Consider the following 22,294-nt stretch of genomic DNA (forward strand, 5'->3'; position numbering starts at 1 on the left):
CTTTTCTTCTCCAGGCTGAGATGCTAAGAGAGCTCCAGCTCTCTCTATGTCTCTTCCTATGACAGGATCCACAGTCTTTCAGTCATAGCTGTGACCCTGCAGTGGGTATGCTCCGGTACATCATATCCTCTTCAAACTGGGGAGGCACAGAACTTAGCCCACCACTCCATGTCTTCACCCACAGTGAGGAGCAAAGGATCACCTCCCTTAAACTGCTGGCAAGTGTCTGGCTAATGCATCCCAGGATGTTGTCGTCTTTGGTGTAAGGGTGCACTGCCGGCTCATGGTTGGCTTGGTGTTGCTCACCAGTCCCCAGCTATGGTGGGAATCAGCTTTTCTGCAAAGCTGACTTCAAGCAATCAGCTCCTACTTACATAGGATGCTTTTTCCTCAGGTTGTCAAACACAACTTTCCTTATTTTCAGCTTTAAGATATTAACAATGCCTACAATATAACAAGCAAAATGTGTATCTGTACAACTTAGAATATTCCATAGTGAAAGGTACCAAGTAGCTAGCTGTGAACAATGTCATTCAATTAAAGAGCCCAAAAGTAAATATTTGATTTCTTTTTCCCCCTCTAATAAATAATTAGTGCAGATAATATTATGAGCAGCTAACTGAATATTCACTGGAATTCTTTGCTGCCAGAAGCAGACTGTAAACAGGGGAGGTTTTTTTATTTTTTTTTTTTTTTTTATGTGTAGTTGGGAATGTGAGACAGCAAAACATGCCCAAAAATACCCCACCTTTAGAAGCTAATCTCATATTTTACAATAAATGAAGCTGGTTTTGAAGTTGTTTTGCCAAGCTTTCTAGAACTAACAAAGACAAGTTTACTGTCAAATATTTGTCTCCAAGAAAAAAAAAAAAAAGAAAAAAAGACTGTGGTTCACAAAAATACTCTTTTCTTTTTCCCTAAAATACAGACATTGTCTTGATAATGAATGCTGAATCAACTATTATTTATCTATTTATCGTGAGACAATTGCATTTATAACTTAAAACAACAGCCCACTGTCAATTCCAGCAAAACTATGGTTTAACAAGACAATCATGATGCCAAGTGTTTTCCTCCTAGCTGCAACAGCTCAGAATCACTTTATGTTGCTAACAAGTTTATTGCCATAATATGATTCTCAATACGAACTAGGCTATGCCTAAAAAAACCCAACTTTAATTCCTTCAATAAACAACTCAGATGAAAAAAAACTAGGTATAAAATAAAAATCAGATCAAACTGGCAAGAATTAACCAAGCAGAAGTGGGCCCAAAGAGACCTGAAGCTCTACCCAGCACCATAATCCAGAACAGCTGCATCACTGAATTAAAAAAAGTGTGAGTCAGGCCTTTTGTTCTGCTTCAACAAAACACAGAAACAAAAGCAGTAAAACTGCTATGCCATCTTTTCTCTCTTTTCAACTGCAGAGTGCCATAATATTTGCTAGCACAATGGAATAGTTCTTGTGATGACACTAGATCATTTGCCTACAATTTGCAGTACTATCAGCCAATCTGGATCACTTACCGTTGCAGTTCTCTGTATAAAGTATGATGTAATAAAGCCAAGTTACATATCTATTTAAGCACTCTAACTGTAAAATCTTGGATTAGGATGAAAATGTTGAAGTCTAATAACAGCCTGAATACTACTCTGAACTTCAGAACACACTGAAGCATACATGATCAGAAAAGACTAGCAAGAACGCAGTTGCTTTAGAACAAATTAAAATTTCTTTCTATTCAATTAACAAACCAAAGGACACAGGACAAAGTCACTGGTGAATTCAAATAAAGCTAAATTTGAATTCATTACAGAGGAACATTTATGAGTAGTTCTGCAGCAGAAAAACTGTATGCTGAAGAGCAGAAAATAGCATGAAGAGGCATGGGGATGGGAGGGTGATCACAATAGCAGCTGCTGATAAAGAAATGTGCCAACAGTTTGTAACAATGGGTTTCTGCTTTACTGTTCAGATTTCCTAGACTAAATGGGGAAGTTGCTTATTATTTTTGATACTGCAAGCAACTGTTGCTATTTCTTACACTCAAAAAAAAATTAAAGAGGAAAACAGCAAGTGTGTAATATTGTTTACTGTTAACCAACACATCTTATCCAAAATTTTCACAATACTTGAAGTTACATTTAAGTATACAATAGTTGCAATCACAAAAACCAAGCAGAACAATTAAACTACATAAGGCCTTGAAATCAGAAGCACAGTGTATTGTTGGAATATTATTTTGTTTACAAATCAGCTACATATAACTAAGTTTCTTTTTCATACTTTTATTCACATAAAATGCATTCAAGGGAAAGGCAACTTACAAAGTTAGTTGTTTATTTTACTATTAGTTAATAGAAAAAAGTCAACATTCTCTTCTTGCCCTCCACCCAGCCAATTAGTAAAAGTTTCCATACAACACTCAGAAAACAATAAGCTTTTACACTGAATATCCAAAAGTAAGCCTGATCAGACAACTGCATATTAGCAAATTGTTTATTACAAAGTTGGATAAGCATCCAGGTTCTTTATAATGAAATATTGCACCTCTACACAAACAATGTTTAAAACTACAAGGTCCACAAAGACTTCCAGGTTCTAAAAGTCTTACTGGTTTCAAAGTACTCAGTGACCTCAGTAGCCGTCATGTGAATGATATTTGCATTACAACAATGATAACTTGCAGCATTATTTTGGCAAGATTAGGACTGCTGAGAAGATGAGTAGGTAAATCTGTTTAATGTGAAAGGTAAGGGACAATACAAGAACAAAACAACTAAAGTATAACTAAGCACAAAAGATAAAAATATGGAAAGAGAGAGCTATTTTGACCACCTCCCCTATAACAGGGCATTGGTTATCCCCAGTGACTCTCTATTCTTATTACATACATAAGTATTTGCTTAAATTCCATGGTTATTACATTTTTATAGAACAACTGCTTAGAAGTCTGGTTTTTAATTTACACCTGTGCAACAGAGTAAAGTCACAGTACATTTTGAGATGTTTAAAAAATATTTTTAAACTTGGTTTTGATATGCTAAAGCATTTGGCAACACCTTTACAGCATCTGATTTCTATAATTAAAATTTCATACAGTACTCCTTGTGATTTTTTTTTTTTTGTACATCTAAGAAGACAAAACCTCACACAGTAACATGAACTGCCAAGCTTGACTCCATGATCATGTAATTCCAGTTTATAGTACTGGCATTAAAACCTTCATTAATTATGTTGACAAATCATTACCTGTACATTTAATGAAGGCAACCAAGATGATTTGAAAACACAACCTTCAGGTTTTATGTTATATATTTATTAAGGCATGCAGTTCTGCAATGAAATGAAAAAGCATGTAAATCTACAAAGAAAATTATAAGTTCACCAGTTCATGTGACACAAACTGTTTTAATCTTTCAAGGTACTGTCCATAGAGTTCCACGTCATTATGGCCCGCTCCTTCTACCCACAGTGGTTCTACAGGTCTCTGGCAACGCTCAAACAATGCTAGGCCATGTGAAAAGTCAATTACTTCATCTTCAGTCCCATGGATTATTAGCACAGGAGATGTTATTTTAGAAATTTTATCAATGCTGTAAGAAAAAGATTACATCTATGAACACAGTGAGCTTTATTAGATCTTTCTGAAAGACCAGATGGTTGACTTAACTTTTCAATTACACACTGTAGTTTTAACAATTTAATTCTGAAGTTGTTTAAATCATTAGAAAATTAGATCTTAACAACACCCTGGAAGCCACTACAGAAGCACATGTAAAGCCACACAGAAAGGAAAAACACTACTGGAAACTATTAGGATCGAATAACAGAGCAATCCATCTAGAAGGGATATTTGTTACCATGTTACATTAAAAACAAAAAAAGCCACAGGACTGATGAAAACATTAGTTCAGAGTCTTCCAGTAAAAAAGCGCTTGTCAGAAGTGAAAAAATTTTAGCACTTAAAGTTTGACCATTTATGGGGAAAAATGTCTTTGAAGTTAGATGCTTAAAAATACAAGTAGTTGTTTGAGTCAAGCACACAACTTTGTAATGACCAGTAGCGGCATTAGTTCTGAAACACATAACAGGAATTTTCTTCAGTTAAGGTCTAGATAGCTTTTGAGTCTTTGCTGCTTATAGAAACATGCAAAAGACTGTTCATAGTTACCAAGATTAATAATACACTTGACTAAAACTGCTTTGTTACATTGAATGGTATTAGGGGTTATATAGGAAACTAAACACTTCTTTAACAGATACCCACTGAAATTATTAGAGATGTGAAAAACCTAGATTACAAAGTTCTGTAAACTCCTTTAAATCAAATGTTCTTCATTGATGTTATTCACTCTTTCCTTCAATGGTTTTTTAAACCTCCGAAAAAAGTTTCAGAGAATTTGCCATATTACTAATTTCTTAGTCTAAAACTTCTATAATAAGGATGCATACAGATTAAAAAAAAAAAAATCCTAAAACTTACTTTGGGAATGCATCAAAGCAATAGGTCTTCTTCGTATCAGGAAAAGCTACTCGCATTCCTGAGGTCAATGGAGAATGAAGAATTACAGCAGCACTTTCATACCTAGCAGCAAGATCCACAGATGGTACTGTTCCTATACTCTGGCCATATATAATCACATTTTCAGGGCGGATTCCGTACCTAGAAATTTAAAAATGTTAACCAAAGTGTCATATAAATTGAAACAGACAAAACTGCAACTACACAATTATGCAAAATAAGCATTTCTGAAGATTAATATTTCCTGAAGGTGACAAACTATGAAACAGGAGCTGGTAGAAGAACAAGCAGGCATATTCAAGCACATTCCTGACTTAAAGACACAATTATTTACTCTGTAGTTCCAGTAACATTTTTACCTTATGCCTCAATGATACTGAAATATGGTTTGTTTTGTTGTTTGTTTTTTTTAAATGCGGATTTGTGAATGCAGTTGTGGCTTCCTCTTGAAAGCCTTTACTGCTAACCCTGGTGGACCTACAACAGAAAACTGATTAGAGCTTTGTTAACTCTATGGTTATTACCAAGCAGAGCGTAATCAAGTATACAAAAATTTGGTTGGCTTTACTCTTCTAATACCCAATAAAACCTGCAAGCTGCTAATACTGGTCAGCAATTTAGTGGGACTTAAATCATGCCCAGATAGTGCCCAGAGTAGTACACATTCTATGTAGTAGCATAGATGCTTCTTTCTTATCATAGTTGATTTGACATGTAACCTAGCACCTAACCCACAATTAACACAGCCCTATAAGCAGTACAAAATTAAAGCCTCCTAGTAAGATGAAAACACTATTTTTTTCTGTAATTAACCAAGATAAACAAAAGAGTCATGAAATATTTAGTTAACATTTATACAAGTCGTATCTAATATATTGTCCTGGTTTCAGCTGTAACAGTTGGTTTGTTGTTTTTTTTTTTTTTTTTACTTCCTAGTAGCTGCTGCAGTGCTGTGTTTCAGCTTCAATCTGAGAACAATGCTGGTAACACACCAATGCTTTAGTTGTTGCTCAGTAGCCCTTACCCTGATCAAGGACTTTTTCAGTCTCTCATGCTCTGCCAGGGAGGAGGAGAAGCTGGAAGGAAGCAGACAGGACACCTGATCCAAACTAGCCAAAGGGGTATTCCACATCGCAGCACATCATGCCTACTATACAAGGCGGGTGGGAGTCACCCTGAAGGGACCGATCGCTGGTTAGGTTGGGCTGGGTATCGGTCAGCAAGTCATGAGCATTGCGCACCGCTTGTGGTTTGTTTTTTGTTTTGTTTTGTTTTTTTCCCCTTTTTAGTGTTATACTTTCTACCCCTGTTATTTCCCTTGTAGTAGTAGTTACCAGACTGTTCTTATCTCAGCCTGTGGAGTTTATGTTTTGATTCTCCTTCCCATCCTGCTGCGTGGGGCGGTGAAAAAAGGGGAGAGTGAGTGAGCGTCTGCATGGTTTTGAGTTACTGGATGGGCTTAAACCGGGACAGTCCTTTGTGTTGCCCAACATGAGGCACAAAAGGTTGAGATAACGACAGATCTGACCAGAGTGTCTCTAAACATATCTGTGATAAGCATTCATTGTTTCAGAGTAACAGTCACTCATCACAATGTTGATTCATTTGCTCTCAGAGTTGTTGTGCTTGGTCTCACAGTTTTGTTATGTCACACCTTACTTGAAGCCAGTATTTGCTTTTTTGGTGTTTTTTGCTTTGGGGCCTAGGCTAAAGTTCTTGTTTTGTTTACTTTACGATAATCACTTGTCATACAATAGAATTAGTGATCATGAAACTGATCTGGTATGTGTTCTCAGCACTGCCATCATCTCTATACTTTGAGAAGCACATAATGGGAATTATTAAGAATTACAGCTCTTTCTTCCCCACTCGGAGGGACATCCTATGGAGGAGACATCCTCCTGTGCCTTCCACTCCCCCACCAGGCTGATTACAATGGCATTTGAGAATTTTAAAGATTTTCAATATTCTTTGAATACCCTTGAAACCAGCCTGCTTCTTTTGCTGGGAGCCATCACTTTGTTGAATAAGGTTCAGGTCTTAAGATAGTTGTTTAATCTTAAATAAGAATACCACCTGGAGATCCTTCCCAAGGCTGGACAATCATGAGTGGCAGGGTGTGGGGGACAGTATAGGCAAGTACTTAGGCCAGTGTGGGCCTTTCCAGTGCTTTGGAACTTCACCACTGAACAAACGTGAAATCCAGAAAAGCTGGTGAAACACATAGGCAAGGTATGCTGTTGTCCTGGCAATACCAGACCGGGACAAATAACCACAACGTACTGGGGGGCTCGGCCTACACCTACAGAGCCCTGCTCAACTCTATCCAGTACCGTCAAAGGGAAAGCATCTCTGGACCTGATGGCAAAGCAACAGACAACAGGGCTATTTCATCCCCAGCAACAAGCTCAGCAGCCCCCCAACCCCAGTAGCAGGCACTGCAGCTGATCCTAAGTACCAATCTATGACAATATCAATTGCCACTATAAGCAAGAAGAGATGCAACTCATGTAGCGAAGGAAGATGAAGAAGGCTCAATGCCAGAACCAGAGGGGGCAACAACTGAACAAGAGGAATTAGTACAAGAAACAGAGGAAGATGAAGAGGTAAGTTCTCACTCCCTGTCCTTGACAGAGCTGTGGAATATAAAAGATTTCAGCTGTCCTATAGGTGAGCACACCATCACCTGGATATCCTGATGCTGGGACAATGGGGCCAACAGTCACTAAAGGGTAAGGAAGCCAAGCAGCTGGGATCACTCACTAGAGAAGGGGGAATTGACATAGCAATTGCAAAAGGGAAATGAATCCTCAAACACTGGAGGTGGCTCTTGTCAGCTGTGAAGGAAAGGTTTCCCTACAGGAAGTATACGTCACTGAGGCAAGTGGACCACTTTATTACATGTGCTTTTCATGATGGAGATCATGAAATATTGTTCAGTATCTTACAAATATAGCTAATTATATGCTGTGTAGGTCACCAAACACTAAAAGTCAGTGAAGTCTAAAAGTCTTGAAATCAGGAGCATTAGGAAAAAACCATGTTTCACATGTATCAAGACATTCAAATTACCAGCCAACAAAACCCAAAAATTCACAGGTATTTTCCAGTAAGCCAGAAAATATATCCGGCATGTTACATCAATATGTAACAAACATTAAACATCTAGGAAGGTTTCAAGAAGAACAATCACATTTAAGTATTACTAAAATATAAATATCACTAGCAGAACTCACTGAGCACCCCAATAAGCTTCCTAAATTTGCGCTAAAATCCACTGTTCACAGCTAACATTGTCTACTTAAATATTTATTTAAATTGTGCTCTGCTAGAGTGAAACATAGAAGCTGTAGAAGTATTAGCACAGATACAGATACATTCTATAAATGTATTAGGACTATATAATTACTATCAGTGCGTAATGTGTGGGGTTTGTCCATCAAGAAGTTTGGGGGGAGGGAGGCTCTCTGTGGCTGTCGTTATGTGAAACAATACTCCTTTTGACTCTGTAACTGCTGTACTCTGTAGGTAATGGGGGGAGGTCAGTTGTATTGTTGCGCGGGATTGTGAGAGAGAAAAGGAGGCTGGGTGGCTCGAAGTGGTGTCTTGTTGCAACGCTTGAGGGGAGGGGGCTGCGACGGTGAGGAGGCTGCCAGTGGACGCTGCTCGAAGCCTCTGGGAGCTTCTCCAAAGTTCCCGAAACTTCTCGGTAATGAGACCCCCTGCAACAAAGGGAACCAATGGGGAAGAGCCATGTCAACATCCGAGTGAGGAGGGGCGACAGGATTGGCCGGGGCCTTGAACCGGAGAAGATAAAGGACCGCCTCCCAGGGACCGCATGTGCGCGTCTTGGGCGGAGCAGAGGACTACCCGGCGCGCCCAGCGCTGTTTTATCTGCTATCGCTTACTCAGTTTAATAAAATTTATACTTTAAACCAAAATTGGCTAGAATATTGATAACAGGTGTTTTGTAGAAAGTTTCTAGGATCATAATCAAGAGATGTAAAACACTAAAACTCAGTCAGCAGCCTGGAACTACAGGCAAGCCCTCTACCTCACAACAGTTCTCAGAGAATAAAACATTCTGATTTACAAATATTTTCTTCACAACTCCAACACACAAAAATACAATAAATTAAAACTTTGATGTAAGGTCTTCGCTATTTCTGTAACTCTTCTGAAACACCCAAGAACAGCCTAGCATCTATCCTTTAATCTCCCAACTGAAAATAATTCAAATCACATTTATCCATTCTGAAAGTACAGTATGGCTTCCTATCCCTTTTATAGGATCTGAACAAAACTCATTAGTACCTGAGAATTTGCATCATTAGTATAACATGGAAATTGCTTAGCATGTTATAGTTTTCAAAAAACCTTGGAAATTATCACTCTGACATTTCCTTGTGTATTGAGTTTTACAAGATGCAGGCCATTGCACAGGAATTTAAACCAAAACTTAAAGTATATTTTGCAGCATGTATTCTCTTCTTTAAGAGCCATATGCTGTTAGTAGCTGCTCTGATACCAAAAGCTCAAAGATATGCTATAAAAACCGATGACATCTTTGATAGCTCATTATGTCGATCATAGAGGTAACATAAACACTACTGTCTACTCTAATCTTAGATAACTTGCGTCAGAAGAGACATAAGTTCAGTTTGTTGTTTGTAATAGTGGGGACTTGCATGCTGTGGCTTTTTTATGTTTTTTTTTTTTTTGGGGGGGGGGGGGGGGGTGGTTTTTTGTGGTTTTTTTTTTTTTTTTAAAGCCATAATCACCAGAAGGGACCTTGGTACAAAGATCTTAAAAGCACCTGTGCAAGTATGTACCTTCTCAGAGAAGGCGCTCTTCCTCGGGGACAAGCTATTCTGGACTGAATCTGGCATAAAATTCACGTAGGTATTTTCTGCAGCTTAAAGGCTGCCCACAACATTTTTCTCCACAGCAACTGAGGTTTCAATTCTTCTAAATTCTTTTCAGATCTTTTTTGACCAAGACCTCATTTATCCTTTATGTTCATGCACCTACAGGCTACCTGCCTGCAAAGCATATGGAATTTGAAAAGCAGATTTTTAATATAACTAGATGTACCTCCATTGACATAAACTTGCCAACCTCCACACAGAATGTTTGAACACTCAAACTTCTGCCCTGTCATCATGCTAAAGGAAAAGGTTAGTATTCCTAGGAAACTAAGCTATTGCCAGACAGAAGGGAAACACTTTCCTGTTTGCATCCTCAGTCACATGCTGCCATTGGGCTTCACCAGCTCTTTTAGGAAACCAAATTAATCTCTTTTGGGAGTATAGGAGCAACTATTTTTCTGCTCCTTTGTGCTGGCTGTGTTAAGGGCCAAGCAAGAAATGACATGCTATTGGTGGGTGAAAGGAATGAGCAAGCCAGTAGATAGTTGTAACTATAGCATCAGAGCACTCCGTATAGTCAAGGCCAAAGTGAACATAGGGTGAATAGTGAAGGCAGTATCCTCTTCTGCAAGCCTACATGTGCTGATCAGACCTAGATGGTCTCTTGTAAAATAGGAAATCCTAAACACACTAAACTGATCTTTTCTGCTTCTCCAGGAAAACACCAATGAAATAAATTTCTTTTTCTCCTTTGTGACAGACTTCACAACATTCTGCAGCAGAAACTCTTTCACCATTTCCTTTATATTTCTTTCTAACAAGACCTTTTCTGCACTTTAATTGCATTAGTGGCTGTCCCACCCTTCTCAACCCCTCCCTCCTCTTTTGTTTTCACAGAATCATAGAACAGTTTGGGTTGGAAGATGATCTAGTCCAATGAGGTTGCTCAAAGTGCCGTCCGACCTTACCTTGAACGCTTTAATTGGATATTCATCACACATCACTTACACTGGATATTCACCATATTATATACTTTCATTGGATATACATCACGTTATTAGTTTACAATATGCAAACTTCAAAAATGAATGTCTGGTTGTAACAAGTGGTTTTTTGTTTTGGTCTTTTTTAAACTTAAGTTACATTCAACAGCCAAATGCCAGCTGAAATTACCATACTACGCTTACAGGCTCTTAAAGAGTACCTGCTGTTTTGCCCTTGATATATTTAAGGGAGACAGAAAGCAATTAATCTTTTTACTTCTGAACTGCTGTTAATTTAGAAGACTTGCTCACTTTACAATAATAAAGCATCTGTAAAAATCAATGACAGAAGGGTACATTTTCAATAGTTCAGATTCACGCTAATGAAGAGCTATAGATGCCCCAGAGAGGCTACTGTTTGTGAAGCGAGTGCAACACACATTTAGCCAACTGACAGCAGTGCTTGAGGCTCTTGGAACAAGGGGGAACATCCTCAGGGAATTTTCAACTCGCATTTCAGGACCTTTTGTCATCATGCACATAACACACAAAATTGCATCTACAAATTGCAGAACACGAAGGGCATGAACAAGCTCCACACCTTTAACTGTCAACATTCCAGGCCATAATAAGATTTGGGAACATACAGCTCTTCCTCAACTCAGATGCAGATTCCTCTTTTATGTATGTAAGACAAAACAATGCTAGCAGAAACAGGAACTATGCCTTATGAGAGGCAAGCCCATTGATCACTTGGGTAGAATAAAGAAACTGCACTTCCTCTGCCTCTCTCATGATGGTTTGCCCTTTTCTGAACCTTACTATGCTGCTGGTACATTTGTCTTAATGGCAAGATTTCACTACAAATTGAGCTACTTTATCAATGTAAATAAAAGCTCAATTTAAACAAAAGCTTGATTTCTCTCCAATTATTCAAAATTAAGGTAACTTATTTTCTAGCAAAAACTCCCACCCTACTTTTGAATTTAAAAAAAAAAAAAACAAACCAAAACAAAAACCGAAAAAGACTCACAACAGAATTTGTGAATTCCCTTCAACAGCGCAATCTGTTGTTCCTGGACAGAACAGGTCATTTTTACCTCACTTCTGGAGGTATATATTTTTCACACTTCTAGCTAACATCCAGATTTAGTTTTTTATTCCAGTATTTAACTGTTCAAACTGCAGACATTCTGTCTACTTTGACACACCAGTCTGATGGTGAGATTTACCTTTCAATTTTTCAACTATTCTATTGTTCATGCTAAACAACCACAAAAAAAGGATTATTTAGATTCTTAAAGGTAAATCTGATCACGAAGTAACTCCAACAAGTCTTCAAGTTCCTGAAGGAGTGCCACCTGCCCTGCATTTGCCTGGGGCTGGTTAAACTTTTCCACCCTTCCCAGGGTGTCATCAAAGGCCTTCAGAGACTAGGACAGCAGGAAATAGGCGTACACCAAAATGACTCCTGGCATTTCAACACTTCGTACCTATGACAGTCAGAAAAAGAATGTCCTCACTTGCAGCTTCTATATAGTCCGATGCACATGAACATGCAATGATGCACAACTTTCCCAAACATGATGGCAGTGAATCACCTTGCCTTCTTGCAGTCAGCATCCTCAGGGATAGCTACTGCTTCCTATTAAAATACTCAAAACAAGTGAAGAATAGGGCTACAATTCAGAATCTGCATCTGCCGTTTACTTCTTACAATTCAGAATCTTCTCATCTGCTGCCAAGTTATCTTTCCATATTAATTTATATGAACTATAATATTCACATGCCCTTACAGCAAAGTGGCGTTGGACAAATTTCCCTAACACCCTCAATACTAGTATTCCAGACTATTTCACCCTAGGTGCCTAGTCTCCACTGGACAGCTGTACCCATTTACAGATGGCCATCTGGACTTTCCTTCAAGATACAAAATTTAACACACTAACGTATGTCCAACAAAAGCACATATGTTGACTATACAATGAAGTCCTCATCAGCATTTTAGTTACCCAGAAACGCCTTTTAAGACTGGGATCTATGATCCCATTTTGCAGAACAGGGAATGCAGGGAACTGTGGGTGGCTGTGATCAACCTTCGTTCCACAAAGGTAATTTCTCCATTCTGTTCTTCATCCCATCACAATCTGTGAGGTACACTTTAAAAGTCTATGATCCCTTTCTTCTTTCATCCCATCAACATGAATTTCAAAGGAGTTACAGGTATACCTATATATGTCCTGCAAACAATCCACTGAATAAATTTGTTTTTGCAGAACACTTGCATTATAAAACACTAAAGATGGTGCCAGGGTAACACTGACAGAACAGGCTATACTAGAAAGGTGAATCAATGCTGCATCAAATGCTCAAAAGATGCATTCTGGTCTAGATACTCAGCAAGTATTTAAACACAGCTGAACACTGTCTCAGGGCTTGAGAGAGTAGCATAGACTGGTAACCAAACTCTGTAAGCCAGCATATCCAGAGTCATGTAGCAGGGAGAACTTCAGTACCTTCAGCGTTCAGATGGAAGGACAAGACTAGGTCTGCCAATTCGGAAGTTGCTGAAAGCGCCATAGTAGAAACTAGTAACACCAACCACTTTTTAAGCATGGGAAAAAAAACATCAGTTAATCTTTGCAAAATCCAGAAGTTGGGTAGATCAATCCAAGCTCTATACACTCTATAGAATTATATATTTCTGAAGGAGGTTTTGACACATTTTTATGAAAGCAGCAAATAGAAGTGAGGTGAGGTCACTCCTGAATGAAGAGGAACAAGCGGACAGATGTAGAAGGTATTTAGTCATCCCCCCACAACAATGTCTGTTCAGCAAAGGGGGATGTTCAGACAGGGTATTATAATGAACAACCTTATTTAATTAGCAGAGGTACACTATGTACAGTTCAAGAATGGAGGCAAGAATTCAAGTTGCAATCACATTTTCTATTAAGTTTTCAATCAGAAATTTGTTAAGGAGAGGAAGAGACAATAATTACAAATTAGTTCATAAAAAGAGCCTGTAAACTGACAAACAAGTAATTAAGTCTCACCATCTAGTTCTCTTCAATTTTCTGGTACATTTAAGCAATTCAGAACATCATCCACATTGCTCAAAATGGTATTATGGTTTTGGTCAGTGTTACTGGGTATTTCAAGAAGTGGCTATCTTTCAGATCACCTATCAACTACAAACCATGGTCACTCATGCACCTGCTGCAGCTCTTGGTTTACAGACTGGATCTAGTTATATCTCAGCTTTCCACCGCATTCAAACAAATGCCTAAACCTAATCTAACAATACAGTACATGTTTTTGAATATGAGGCTGAACACCAGTCCCCTGTGGTTGTATGAAGTTTATGATAATAAGTATTCTTCCTAGTTTAATATGTGAATAAAAGATACTTCAAAGAGGTATCACACATTTGTCATAATGCAAAAAAAAAAAAAAATTGCAAGACAACATGTGTGTTTAAAACACTGAAAAGTGATAATCCACTCCAAAGCAATAGGAAAATAGCTAATATTACATTGATCAAGCTCTAAATTCACTGCAACAACTACCAAGCTGCAGAATTTAAAGTCTTTATGCATGCCCTTACACTACATCACATCGCTGGTATTATATTATTAAACAAAATGCTGATGTTATAATGATCAAACCATAACATCCTGCTCTACACTAAATTCAGATTTTCACAGCTTTTTGGTGCTAAATACACACTATGATGGGACTTTTTTGATGAACATCTATTCTTATTATTGCATAGTATTTTAAATAAATCTTTGTAATTTGTAACACAAGAAGAATATTGCTCTAAATGGAAAAAAACATACTGAAAAATGCTCTCAAACTTCAGAACTGGGTACTTCATAGTGTATTTATGTGGTGCCTATGATTCTTACCCATATGAGAGAATGCCTCCAGAGTGTTACATATTACTATTTTATCTCCCTAAAACCATAGGTTTAGAATCCAGAAATTGATGAAATAATATCCTTCCAATTTACGCCTTCTTCTTTGTCCAGTTTTAACCTATTTCAGCTTACACCACCAATTAAAATACCTGGATTTTATTCCCACTATAATGTATTTACATGGATCAATTATGACCTCTCCCATGCAGTATTTTGCCAAGATAAAAAACTTTTTTTTTTTAAATATAGAAACCTATCTTTAGAAATGCTGTGTGAATTCTGGAACAAAGGTGGTATGAACACTATACAGTAATCCAGAGCTTCACCAAGTTCTCTCATAACAGCTTTTCCACAGTCCTTCTCTACAAAAAACAGTAGGTGATGGAATTGTCTGAAAAAACAACACGCATTCTCCCTCTCCCACATCACACCAGTGGTTTAGTTAGTGTGGAACTGATTATTATAGTTATTTTTCATCTTTTGATATTTACAGCTGCGAAGATGCCAAATTGTGACACATAATCTTCTAGTCAATCAAGACTGAAACATACCTTAATAAATTTCATTCAGTTTTAATTTTTCTAGTATTCCAATACTATATACTAATCCTTCACAGTACTAACAACAACTTCAGCATAAGGCACTCCAATCAGCTTTAATCCTAAAATACAGCATTTCTGTTTAAACTACAAATGCAGATTAAGTACAACCATTTGAAGAGCATGCTGTAAAAGAAAAATAGCAACTAATGTCTTACCTTGTCCTGAGGGCCACCCAAGCAGCATCAATGTCAGCATACAGATTCTTCTCTGTTGGCTTCCCAGAACTTGCACCATATCCAGAATAATCGTATGAGAATATGTTGCAATTAATTCGTGAACCCAGTCCTATGTAAAAGCTGCTCATCTGACCCAGGTCAACAGCATTCCCATGTGAGAAGAGCAAGGTATACTTGGCGTTAGGTGAGCAACGCACAAACATACAGGCAATCCTGTTACCTTTACTTGTTCTAGTCATGAAGCACTCAATGGCATCTTTTTCTCTAGAAGAATATTGCCAGTCTGCTCGCTCTGAGAGATGTAAAGTCCAGCGACTACCACTCTCATCACACATCAGTGTGTACGTAGGATCAGGAGGTAAGAATGCCAGTTTGGAGGCAATTTTCCCGGGGCATGGTGGACAACAGAACAGGCAACACAGTTCACTAAACGAAAGATTATTCATCTTCTTGGCTGAAACAGGAAGAGAGAATGGTATCAGTTTCTAGTTACAATTCTATATATAAAAAAAAAAGAAAACTCATGCAGAATGTGAACATAACCCCTCCAGAATACATAATTTTAGTGGAAATATTTAACAAAACACAGATTTAAATATATACATATAAATTTCTACACAATAGCTTATTTTTATATCATCAGCTACTTTAGAATGAGCATATTATTAAAGAAGGGTGATAACTCTAAAAGCTGTCAGATATTAAAACTAAAATATGATTATCCAGGAGAGAACAAGCTTAAATTTCAGAGTTTCTTTGGAGGAAATGAAGTTCCTGATCTTAAAGCCGTAAAGAGAAATGTGCGTCCCTTGACAAATATGTATCTTATAAAGAACAATAAAAATATTTTGGAGTGTTTGCAGCATACTACGGCTATACAGGTTTCTGCAGCCAAAAATCACTACAGCATTTCCTAAATACAGAGAATGTAGTGCAATCATGACTTATGAGCTCCTGTAAGCAGTATCATAAATATGAAAGTCAAAACTCAGAAGACAAGTTGCTTCTACTGGCTTAGCAAACACTATAGACCCTCACTACACTAAAATCCACCCACAACCTCCTCCTTGCTGCACATACTGGCTGACATAAATGTTTCCAAACCCTTCAAAGAAATTATTAGCTAAGGTTTCCCATATTGCACTTAGGAATTCAGATTATATTAATAACATGACTATTTTTATTCCATGCTTTAACAATACCATCCCAAACCAAATGCTCTATTACAGGTATTTGTCAAAGCATTACAACCTATACTGCCAGTTCAAAGCATTGGCTAACAGAGGGAGAGGAGAAAAAAAAACATAAACACACATATACCTAAAACAAGCTAGATATACAAGATACACTTGCCCCAAAAAGCAGACATTGTGTCCTCTTAATTTACAGCAGGAAGAAGAGGGGAGGGAAGGAGGAAGGAAATTCTTTGTTGAGACAGTACTTTTTCTCAGGGGTAGGAAGAGTGATAAAATCTGCCAAGAGCCATGCTGGAAACCAGCACACCTAAGACAGGTATTTACACTACTTTTCTAGTGTTAAGGCATCTGGCACTTCATCTCAATTTTAACTTTTCCATTCCAGGTCTATCCACAGGTCTCAAGCTCAGTTTTTGCCAGGTCACTGCAAACAGAAACAGTTTCATGTATACGCTTTGAATGCTAGATACAAGTTTACAAATGGGAACTACATAAGCTGATTTCTTATGTCCACAGTCCCATGTTTTTTTCAGGTATACTTTGGTAATCCAATAACAAAATCTTACTGCTAAGTATAATGCTTGATGGTATTATATCATATTTCAGTTTGTCCTCCAACTTGCACATTTTTCATGCCTGTACAAATTTCTTCATAGAAAAGCCTCAAGAACACTGCTGTAAGAATTGCTGAATATAGATTACAGATCAACTCTGTATTTTGGACATGTGAATGATCTCTTCCTTTTGGTAGAGTCTGAATGCATACTGCATACAGAGCTACACAGAGTATACTTGTAAAGTAGTAAACAAGACAATCTGATAAACAGCATAAGCATTCTTGGAATACTACTCCTTTTTGTAGGGCACAAACCCCTGTTTTTTTTGCAAAGGCTACTATAGCCAAGTGCTTTCACCCAAAGTCTCCAGTTTTCTTCAAAACAGAGGGAAAAATCACAGACCCTTAGATACGGGTCACCAACACTACCAATTTAGAGATGGCAGGAAGGGTGTACTGATCACCACCTCCCATAAAAAGATGATCTCTTAAATTAAGACCTAAATGACCATATTTCTGCCAGCTAAAGAAACAAAAACCTCATCTATTTATGTAATCATCACAAGTAGTTATTCAAATTTGAAATAGCTCATCTGATCCCTTTCAGGCGAGATTCAAGTTTAATTTTAATGTACAAGTCAGGACAAGTGGAAGAGGTCTAAGGATTGACAAAAAGCTTGGTCTACCTTATGCACAGGAAACACTCAATCTATTTTTCCTTCTTTATTTCTCTTACAGCTGTGGGCACCAAAGGAGACACTTCTTTCACCTCTACTAAGAAAGTTCACATTCACATAAAAACTGCTTTGATGCCTCAACAGGCTTTTTCTGCAAGACCTACTATTCAACCACACTTCTATTTCTATCAGAAACGATTAAACCCATCTGTTCCAAGTAAATTTCCCACCTTTCAGAAAAGCTGAAGGCTAAAGCTAGATACTACAATTTATTCTAGGGGAACAGGGGTAATATTATTTTATGCAAACAATTTAGAAAAATATGTACCTTCAGAAGTGAGGTATAAATAGCCTGTTCTGCCCAGGAACAACAGATTGCGTTCTATTCCAGCATATAACAATAGCTGCAGGATTTCTTACTTGCTTCCCGATCCACTTGTCAGAAAAAACTAAAACAGGAGTTTGCATTATTTATAACTAGAAACAACCCAGCAACACTACAAACATTATCTCACTGAGAAATTGTTTGCTATTTGTCAAAGTAATTTCAGAAGATTGGAAACTGGCCTGTGGAATTCACACACAGGGCAGTACTGCAGTAACCACAGTTAATCAGCTGAGGTGGTACTGTGCCCCCAGGATAGCTTAAATGTGCTAAAAATGGGCTGTTGCCACATGTGGCAAATGACTTATGCTGAAGACCATGACTGAAGTATTATTTCTTCCCTATGCTACACAGTAATGCAGACTTCACATAATGTCCATTTAATTCAGTGGAAACTGTCTACTGAAACTACAGATCCTGATTCCAGAGTCATTCTCCATCTAAATCACAGCTAGCAACATCCCGTTTCTTTAAAACAAATACTTGCTACTTTCTTCTCTCAGAAGACCCAAGAAAAACAGCAGATCTCTAGTATCGTTAATTGAACAAGTCTGACACAGAACACCTATTGAACTTCCTCAGGAGAATATCTTCAACTAAACGCAAACAACGTTTCCATTATGCTGGAGCTGGTTTGTCATTCACTGAATTCACACGAGTGCGTTCTTAACCTCCAGATCGGTAATGGAACCAGGATGCGAGTCCCCAAAGTGTGTACAGTAATTCAGGTATCACTGTTTAAAAGCTCAACTGAATCAGCATTTCAGTGTAGTAGTTATCCACCAGATGTCATAATTTCACTTCAACTAAACAGGCATAATCTTTCCTCAAAAAGTATACTGTTCAATGAGGGATTAAAATGAATGTTACCCCCAAAAGTGTCGGTTTTTTTTTAATGTTCTTAATGTTAGAAAAAAACATACCATGATTTGCTAACGATTCATCCTGCCAAAAATTATTCCAGTAAAAAGTCACAAAACCCTCTTCATTTAGCATCACCTAATCTTGGTAAAAGTTCTGGCGATCAACAGTCTTAAGAGATTGATTATTTTATTTAGTCTAAAATAACTTATGGAAAGTGAGCAAGGTATCATAAAGTGAATTGCATTAAAAAGCACTCTAATAACAAATGGGCTTAATTTAGCAGGACTCCGACTGAAGCCTGGCAAAAACAATACTGACCACAAATTACCTTAATGATACAGTTCCACAAGTACCGATGAGTAACTTTAAATTTGCCTAAGATATCTTGTGAATACTTAAGTTATAGTCTTAACACCTTCTGAGCATGTATGATGTAAATCTCTGTGCTCATTACAGTAGCATCACAGAGATCAACACATCCCAACAACATAACTATTTCACCTTCTATTTATCATTTCAGTACTAATAAAGAAGCCAGCGCTGTTTTGCATTGCAAACACAGTTCCTAATGCTGGCAAAATTGCTAACAAAAAAACAAATAAACAAACAAAACAACCCCAAAAATGAAAAACACCAAAACACACATACACACACAAAAATAATATATAATATATATATATCTATCCTTTAATTTCTATGGAAAATGTACTTAAATTTTAAATGGGAAAATTCTCTGGAAGAAACTGTGGAAAAGTGGAACTTCTACTATTACACCAAGAAAAGCTAAAAAATAAAACAGAACGCAAGCGTTATCACCCACCCACTCTGGGATAGCTTTTAAAAGGAAGGCCAGATTACTTTATCAAATTTATCTCTAACTCTCTTGTGAATAAAAAAGTAACATAGAAAATGATAAATGCATCCACAGGCAGTAATTTCAATTCATTCTTCAGCAATTAACCTTTTCATTAAGGCTGACAGAAGAGGGGGGAAGTCTATATAACCTGAATGAACGCCTCAAATATTTATTTTGTGATTCCTAGGATAACACAAATGTAGCTCTTTCATGTAAGCAATTATTCCTGTCTTCCTCCTTCTGCAAATCATAACAAGAAAGTGGCTCCCATTATTCACATCTTCAAGTACTTCACTATGTATTAGCCTCAAAAGCCAGCCCTTGAAAACATTTATCTAGAAATCTTGTATTTACATTAAATATAAATGATTCTAATTGTAAATCGAAATTAAATTACTTATTTCATAGGAACTATTCAAAAGAGCAAAGTCAGACTTGTAAATATAGCTCCTGGTTTGTAAATTTTAGTGGTGCTCTAACTGTAACAAAAGCACAGTATTCAAATTGTTGGGGTTTTTCGTTTGGTTTTGTTCTTTTTTTGTTGGTTTTGTTTTGGGTTTTAATCATAATGTTTCATTATATACTGCTGAATTAAGAAACGCTAAAGAATAAAAGACACTCACCCTTTCGCTGAACACAAAGCAATGAAAACTTGAGTTCAAGCCGTTACTGAAGTACCCATATTTATTTCAACACCTGCATTACACTAAAAATGGAACAGAAGGGTATGAATATCCTCCAACTACTTCAACAGCAAAAGTAACAGAATATTTAGTGGGGGGAAACAAAGATAAAAATCGGTGTCTGATTAAGTATTACATAAAAGGATTAAAGTAATTATTAAGAACGAATACACAGGACGTCTGGAAAAGAACACAAAGGACATCTATTCAATAACGAAAAAGCCATACCAAGAAATATGGTGAAGCAACTTTTTGAGGCAGTTTTCAAAGAGCAAAGTGACCTACATAAAACCAGAGAAGCCTGATAGGTTCAAACCTTCATTTTGGCTAGTCTGCTTTTAAACAAATAAACTGCTTTACTATGCTTATAAATTCTAGCAATATTATAAAGTTTAACTTGCATATAGAGAGACCTCCTGCTTACTTTGTATACCCAAAACCTAATGGCAAAGTTGAGAAGTGAAAGGGAATACAGCAAACACATGAAAAATCTAGCCATTCCTTCTCACTTAAAGAACAAGCCAACCCTCTAAAGAGCCCAGCCAGACAGCTGTGTGATTAAGTCAGATTACATAATGTTCTGCATCCTCCAAGCAAGACTCTGCACCATGGAACTTCTCTGCTAAAGCCATCTGTAGCCTGACAGGCGTTGAAGCCCCCTCTTGTATTTCAAACACATCAATCTGGTGCTTCACTGCACCAGCCGGTCAATCACTAAGAAGCAGCTATGCTTTTAAAGCCTCTGTTCATATGCTACTATTTTGGTTTCTCCAGTCGTGTATTCTTCTAGTTACCTTCTGGCCAAATACTTTAAACTTTTAAAATAGTAATACCACAGAGCAATTTTAAGGCCAGCGCCACTCCCACCTCAAACAGCAGAAGCTGAAGAAATACATTAAACCGGGCTCGTAAAAACTAAATGAACTCTTCAGGTGTCTGTGTCTAAGAACTCTGCAGAAGTCAACATCGCTTACGAGGAGGCACTATTTAAACCCGCTAAACGCCAGTATTTAACAAGCGTTTAAGAAGTCAGCGCGCCTGTTTCCCCAACAAAGGCGGCCACGGCAATACCACGGAGCCGGGAGCCCCGGGTCAGGCCGCTCACCCCGGGCCCTCTGAGCAGGCGACACCCCCTCGCTGGGAGCACCGAGGCCGGCAGGGCAGAGGCCCCCGAGCCTGCCCCGAAGCCCAACCCCCACGTCCGGTTCGGGCCCGAGACCCGTACCGCCGCCTGCCTCCCTCCCTGAGGAGAAGCCGTTGACTACCGCGGCCCTTCCTCCTGCCCCATGCCACAGCTCCTCAGGGGAGCCGCCGCACGCCTGCCTCAGACAGCGGCGAAGTACTGCGATCAGGAGAGGAGAGGAGAGCAGAGAAGCGGCCGGACCTGCCGAGGGGCCGGCTCGCCGCCACACCTCGGGAGCGGATCCTCGAACCGCAACACCACCACCAGCGCCGAGCTGGGCCCCCGCTGGTTGTTCCCCACCACCCCTTTACGGCAAGGTGCCAATCCCCGCAGACCCCGGTCCTGGTGCCGCTGCTGCCGGAGGTGGGAGGAGGGGGCACAGCCCGTACCTGCACCTGGCGCTCCTGTGGGAGGCGGCGGCCCCACGCTTCCCCAACCGCCGCCGCTCAAGCCCCGGCCAGCGGGGGGATGGGTGCCGGTTGTGCTGAGTAACGGCAGGCAGCTATCAGCTCCCCGACCGGCTCCCGCAGCTCTGCAGCCGCGCTCCGCGGTAGTGAACACGCGTCCCCCGGGAAGCTCCTCTCCACGCGGCCTACAAGCCCTGCGCCCGCCTCACCTCTCCGAGAGACTGCATCGGACCGAGCGGCTACCTAAGCGGCCAAGGGGGCGACGGGCGGGAGCCGGTCGCAGTGCACCAATGGGAGCGCAGCCCGCAGCGCCGTGCCTGCCGCTGAGGCTCCGCCTAGGGGCGGGTGGGAGGGAAGCAGCCGGGAGGCAGCGAACAGTGGTGGGTGGAGGGGTTAGAGAGACGAGGCT

The 22,294-nt window shown here is 38.9% G+C and overlaps 2 protein-coding genes across 8 annotated transcripts in view; one reads left to right on the forward strand and one right to left on the reverse strand.

Annotated features, from left to right (window-relative positions):
• GDA (guanine deaminase) overlaps positions 1-22,294 on the forward strand; it is a 157,339-nt gene that overhangs the window by 50,948 nt on the left and 84,097 nt on the right. The gene's annotated exons all lie outside the window — the stretch shown is intronic.
• Positions 2,076-22,240, reverse strand: ABHD17B (abhydrolase domain containing 17B, depalmitoylase). Of its 7 annotated transcripts, none has more exons than XM_062641528.1 (5): positions 22,095-22,209; positions 20,236-20,318; positions 15,058-15,532; positions 4,488-4,667; positions 2,076-3,597 (listed from the first exon to the last, which is right to left on the reverse strand). In XM_062641528.1, exons 3-5 carry the CDS (start codon positions 15,522-15,524, stop codon positions 3,378-3,380), a joined length of 867 nt encoding a protein of 288 aa, XP_062497512.1. In that variant the 5' UTR covers positions 15,525-15,532; positions 20,236-20,318; positions 22,095-22,209; the 3' UTR covers positions 2,076-3,377. The 7 variants fall into 7 exon arrangements, with proteins under 7 accessions (XP_062497512.1, XP_062497504.1, XP_062497515.1 ...); XM_062641520.1 differs by lacking the exon at positions 22,095-22,209 and adding an exon at positions 21,868-22,083; XM_062641531.1 differs by lacking the exon at positions 22,095-22,209 and adding an exon at positions 21,790-21,808.

The sequence above is a fragment of the Pezoporus occidentalis genome, unplaced genomic scaffold (assembly GCF_034315485.1).
Source record: "Pezoporus occidentalis ecotype Australia unplaced genomic scaffold, CSIRO_AGI_Poc_V1 ctg117, whole genome shotgun sequence".
NCBI classification, from domain to species: Eukaryota; Metazoa; Chordata; class Aves; order Psittaciformes; family Psittacidae; genus Pezoporus; species Pezoporus occidentalis.

What these genes read in the sequence shown, in the direction of transcription:
- ABHD17B (XM_062641513.1), bottom strand. Translation starts at nt 15,524, where the DNA reads ATGAATAATCTTTCGTTTAGTGAACTGTGTTGCCTGTTCTGTTGTCCA. An exon ending in TGGGTGGCCCTCAGGACAAG is followed by an intron (nt 4,668 to 15,057) that starts GTAAGACATTAG and finishes TTAAATTTCTAG; the next exon opens with GTACGGAATCCGCCCTGAAA. An exon ending in TGCTTTGATGCATTCCCAAA is followed by an intron (nt 3,598 to 4,487) that starts GTAAGTTTTAGG and finishes TTTTTCTTACAG; the next exon opens with CATTGATAAAATTTCTAAAA.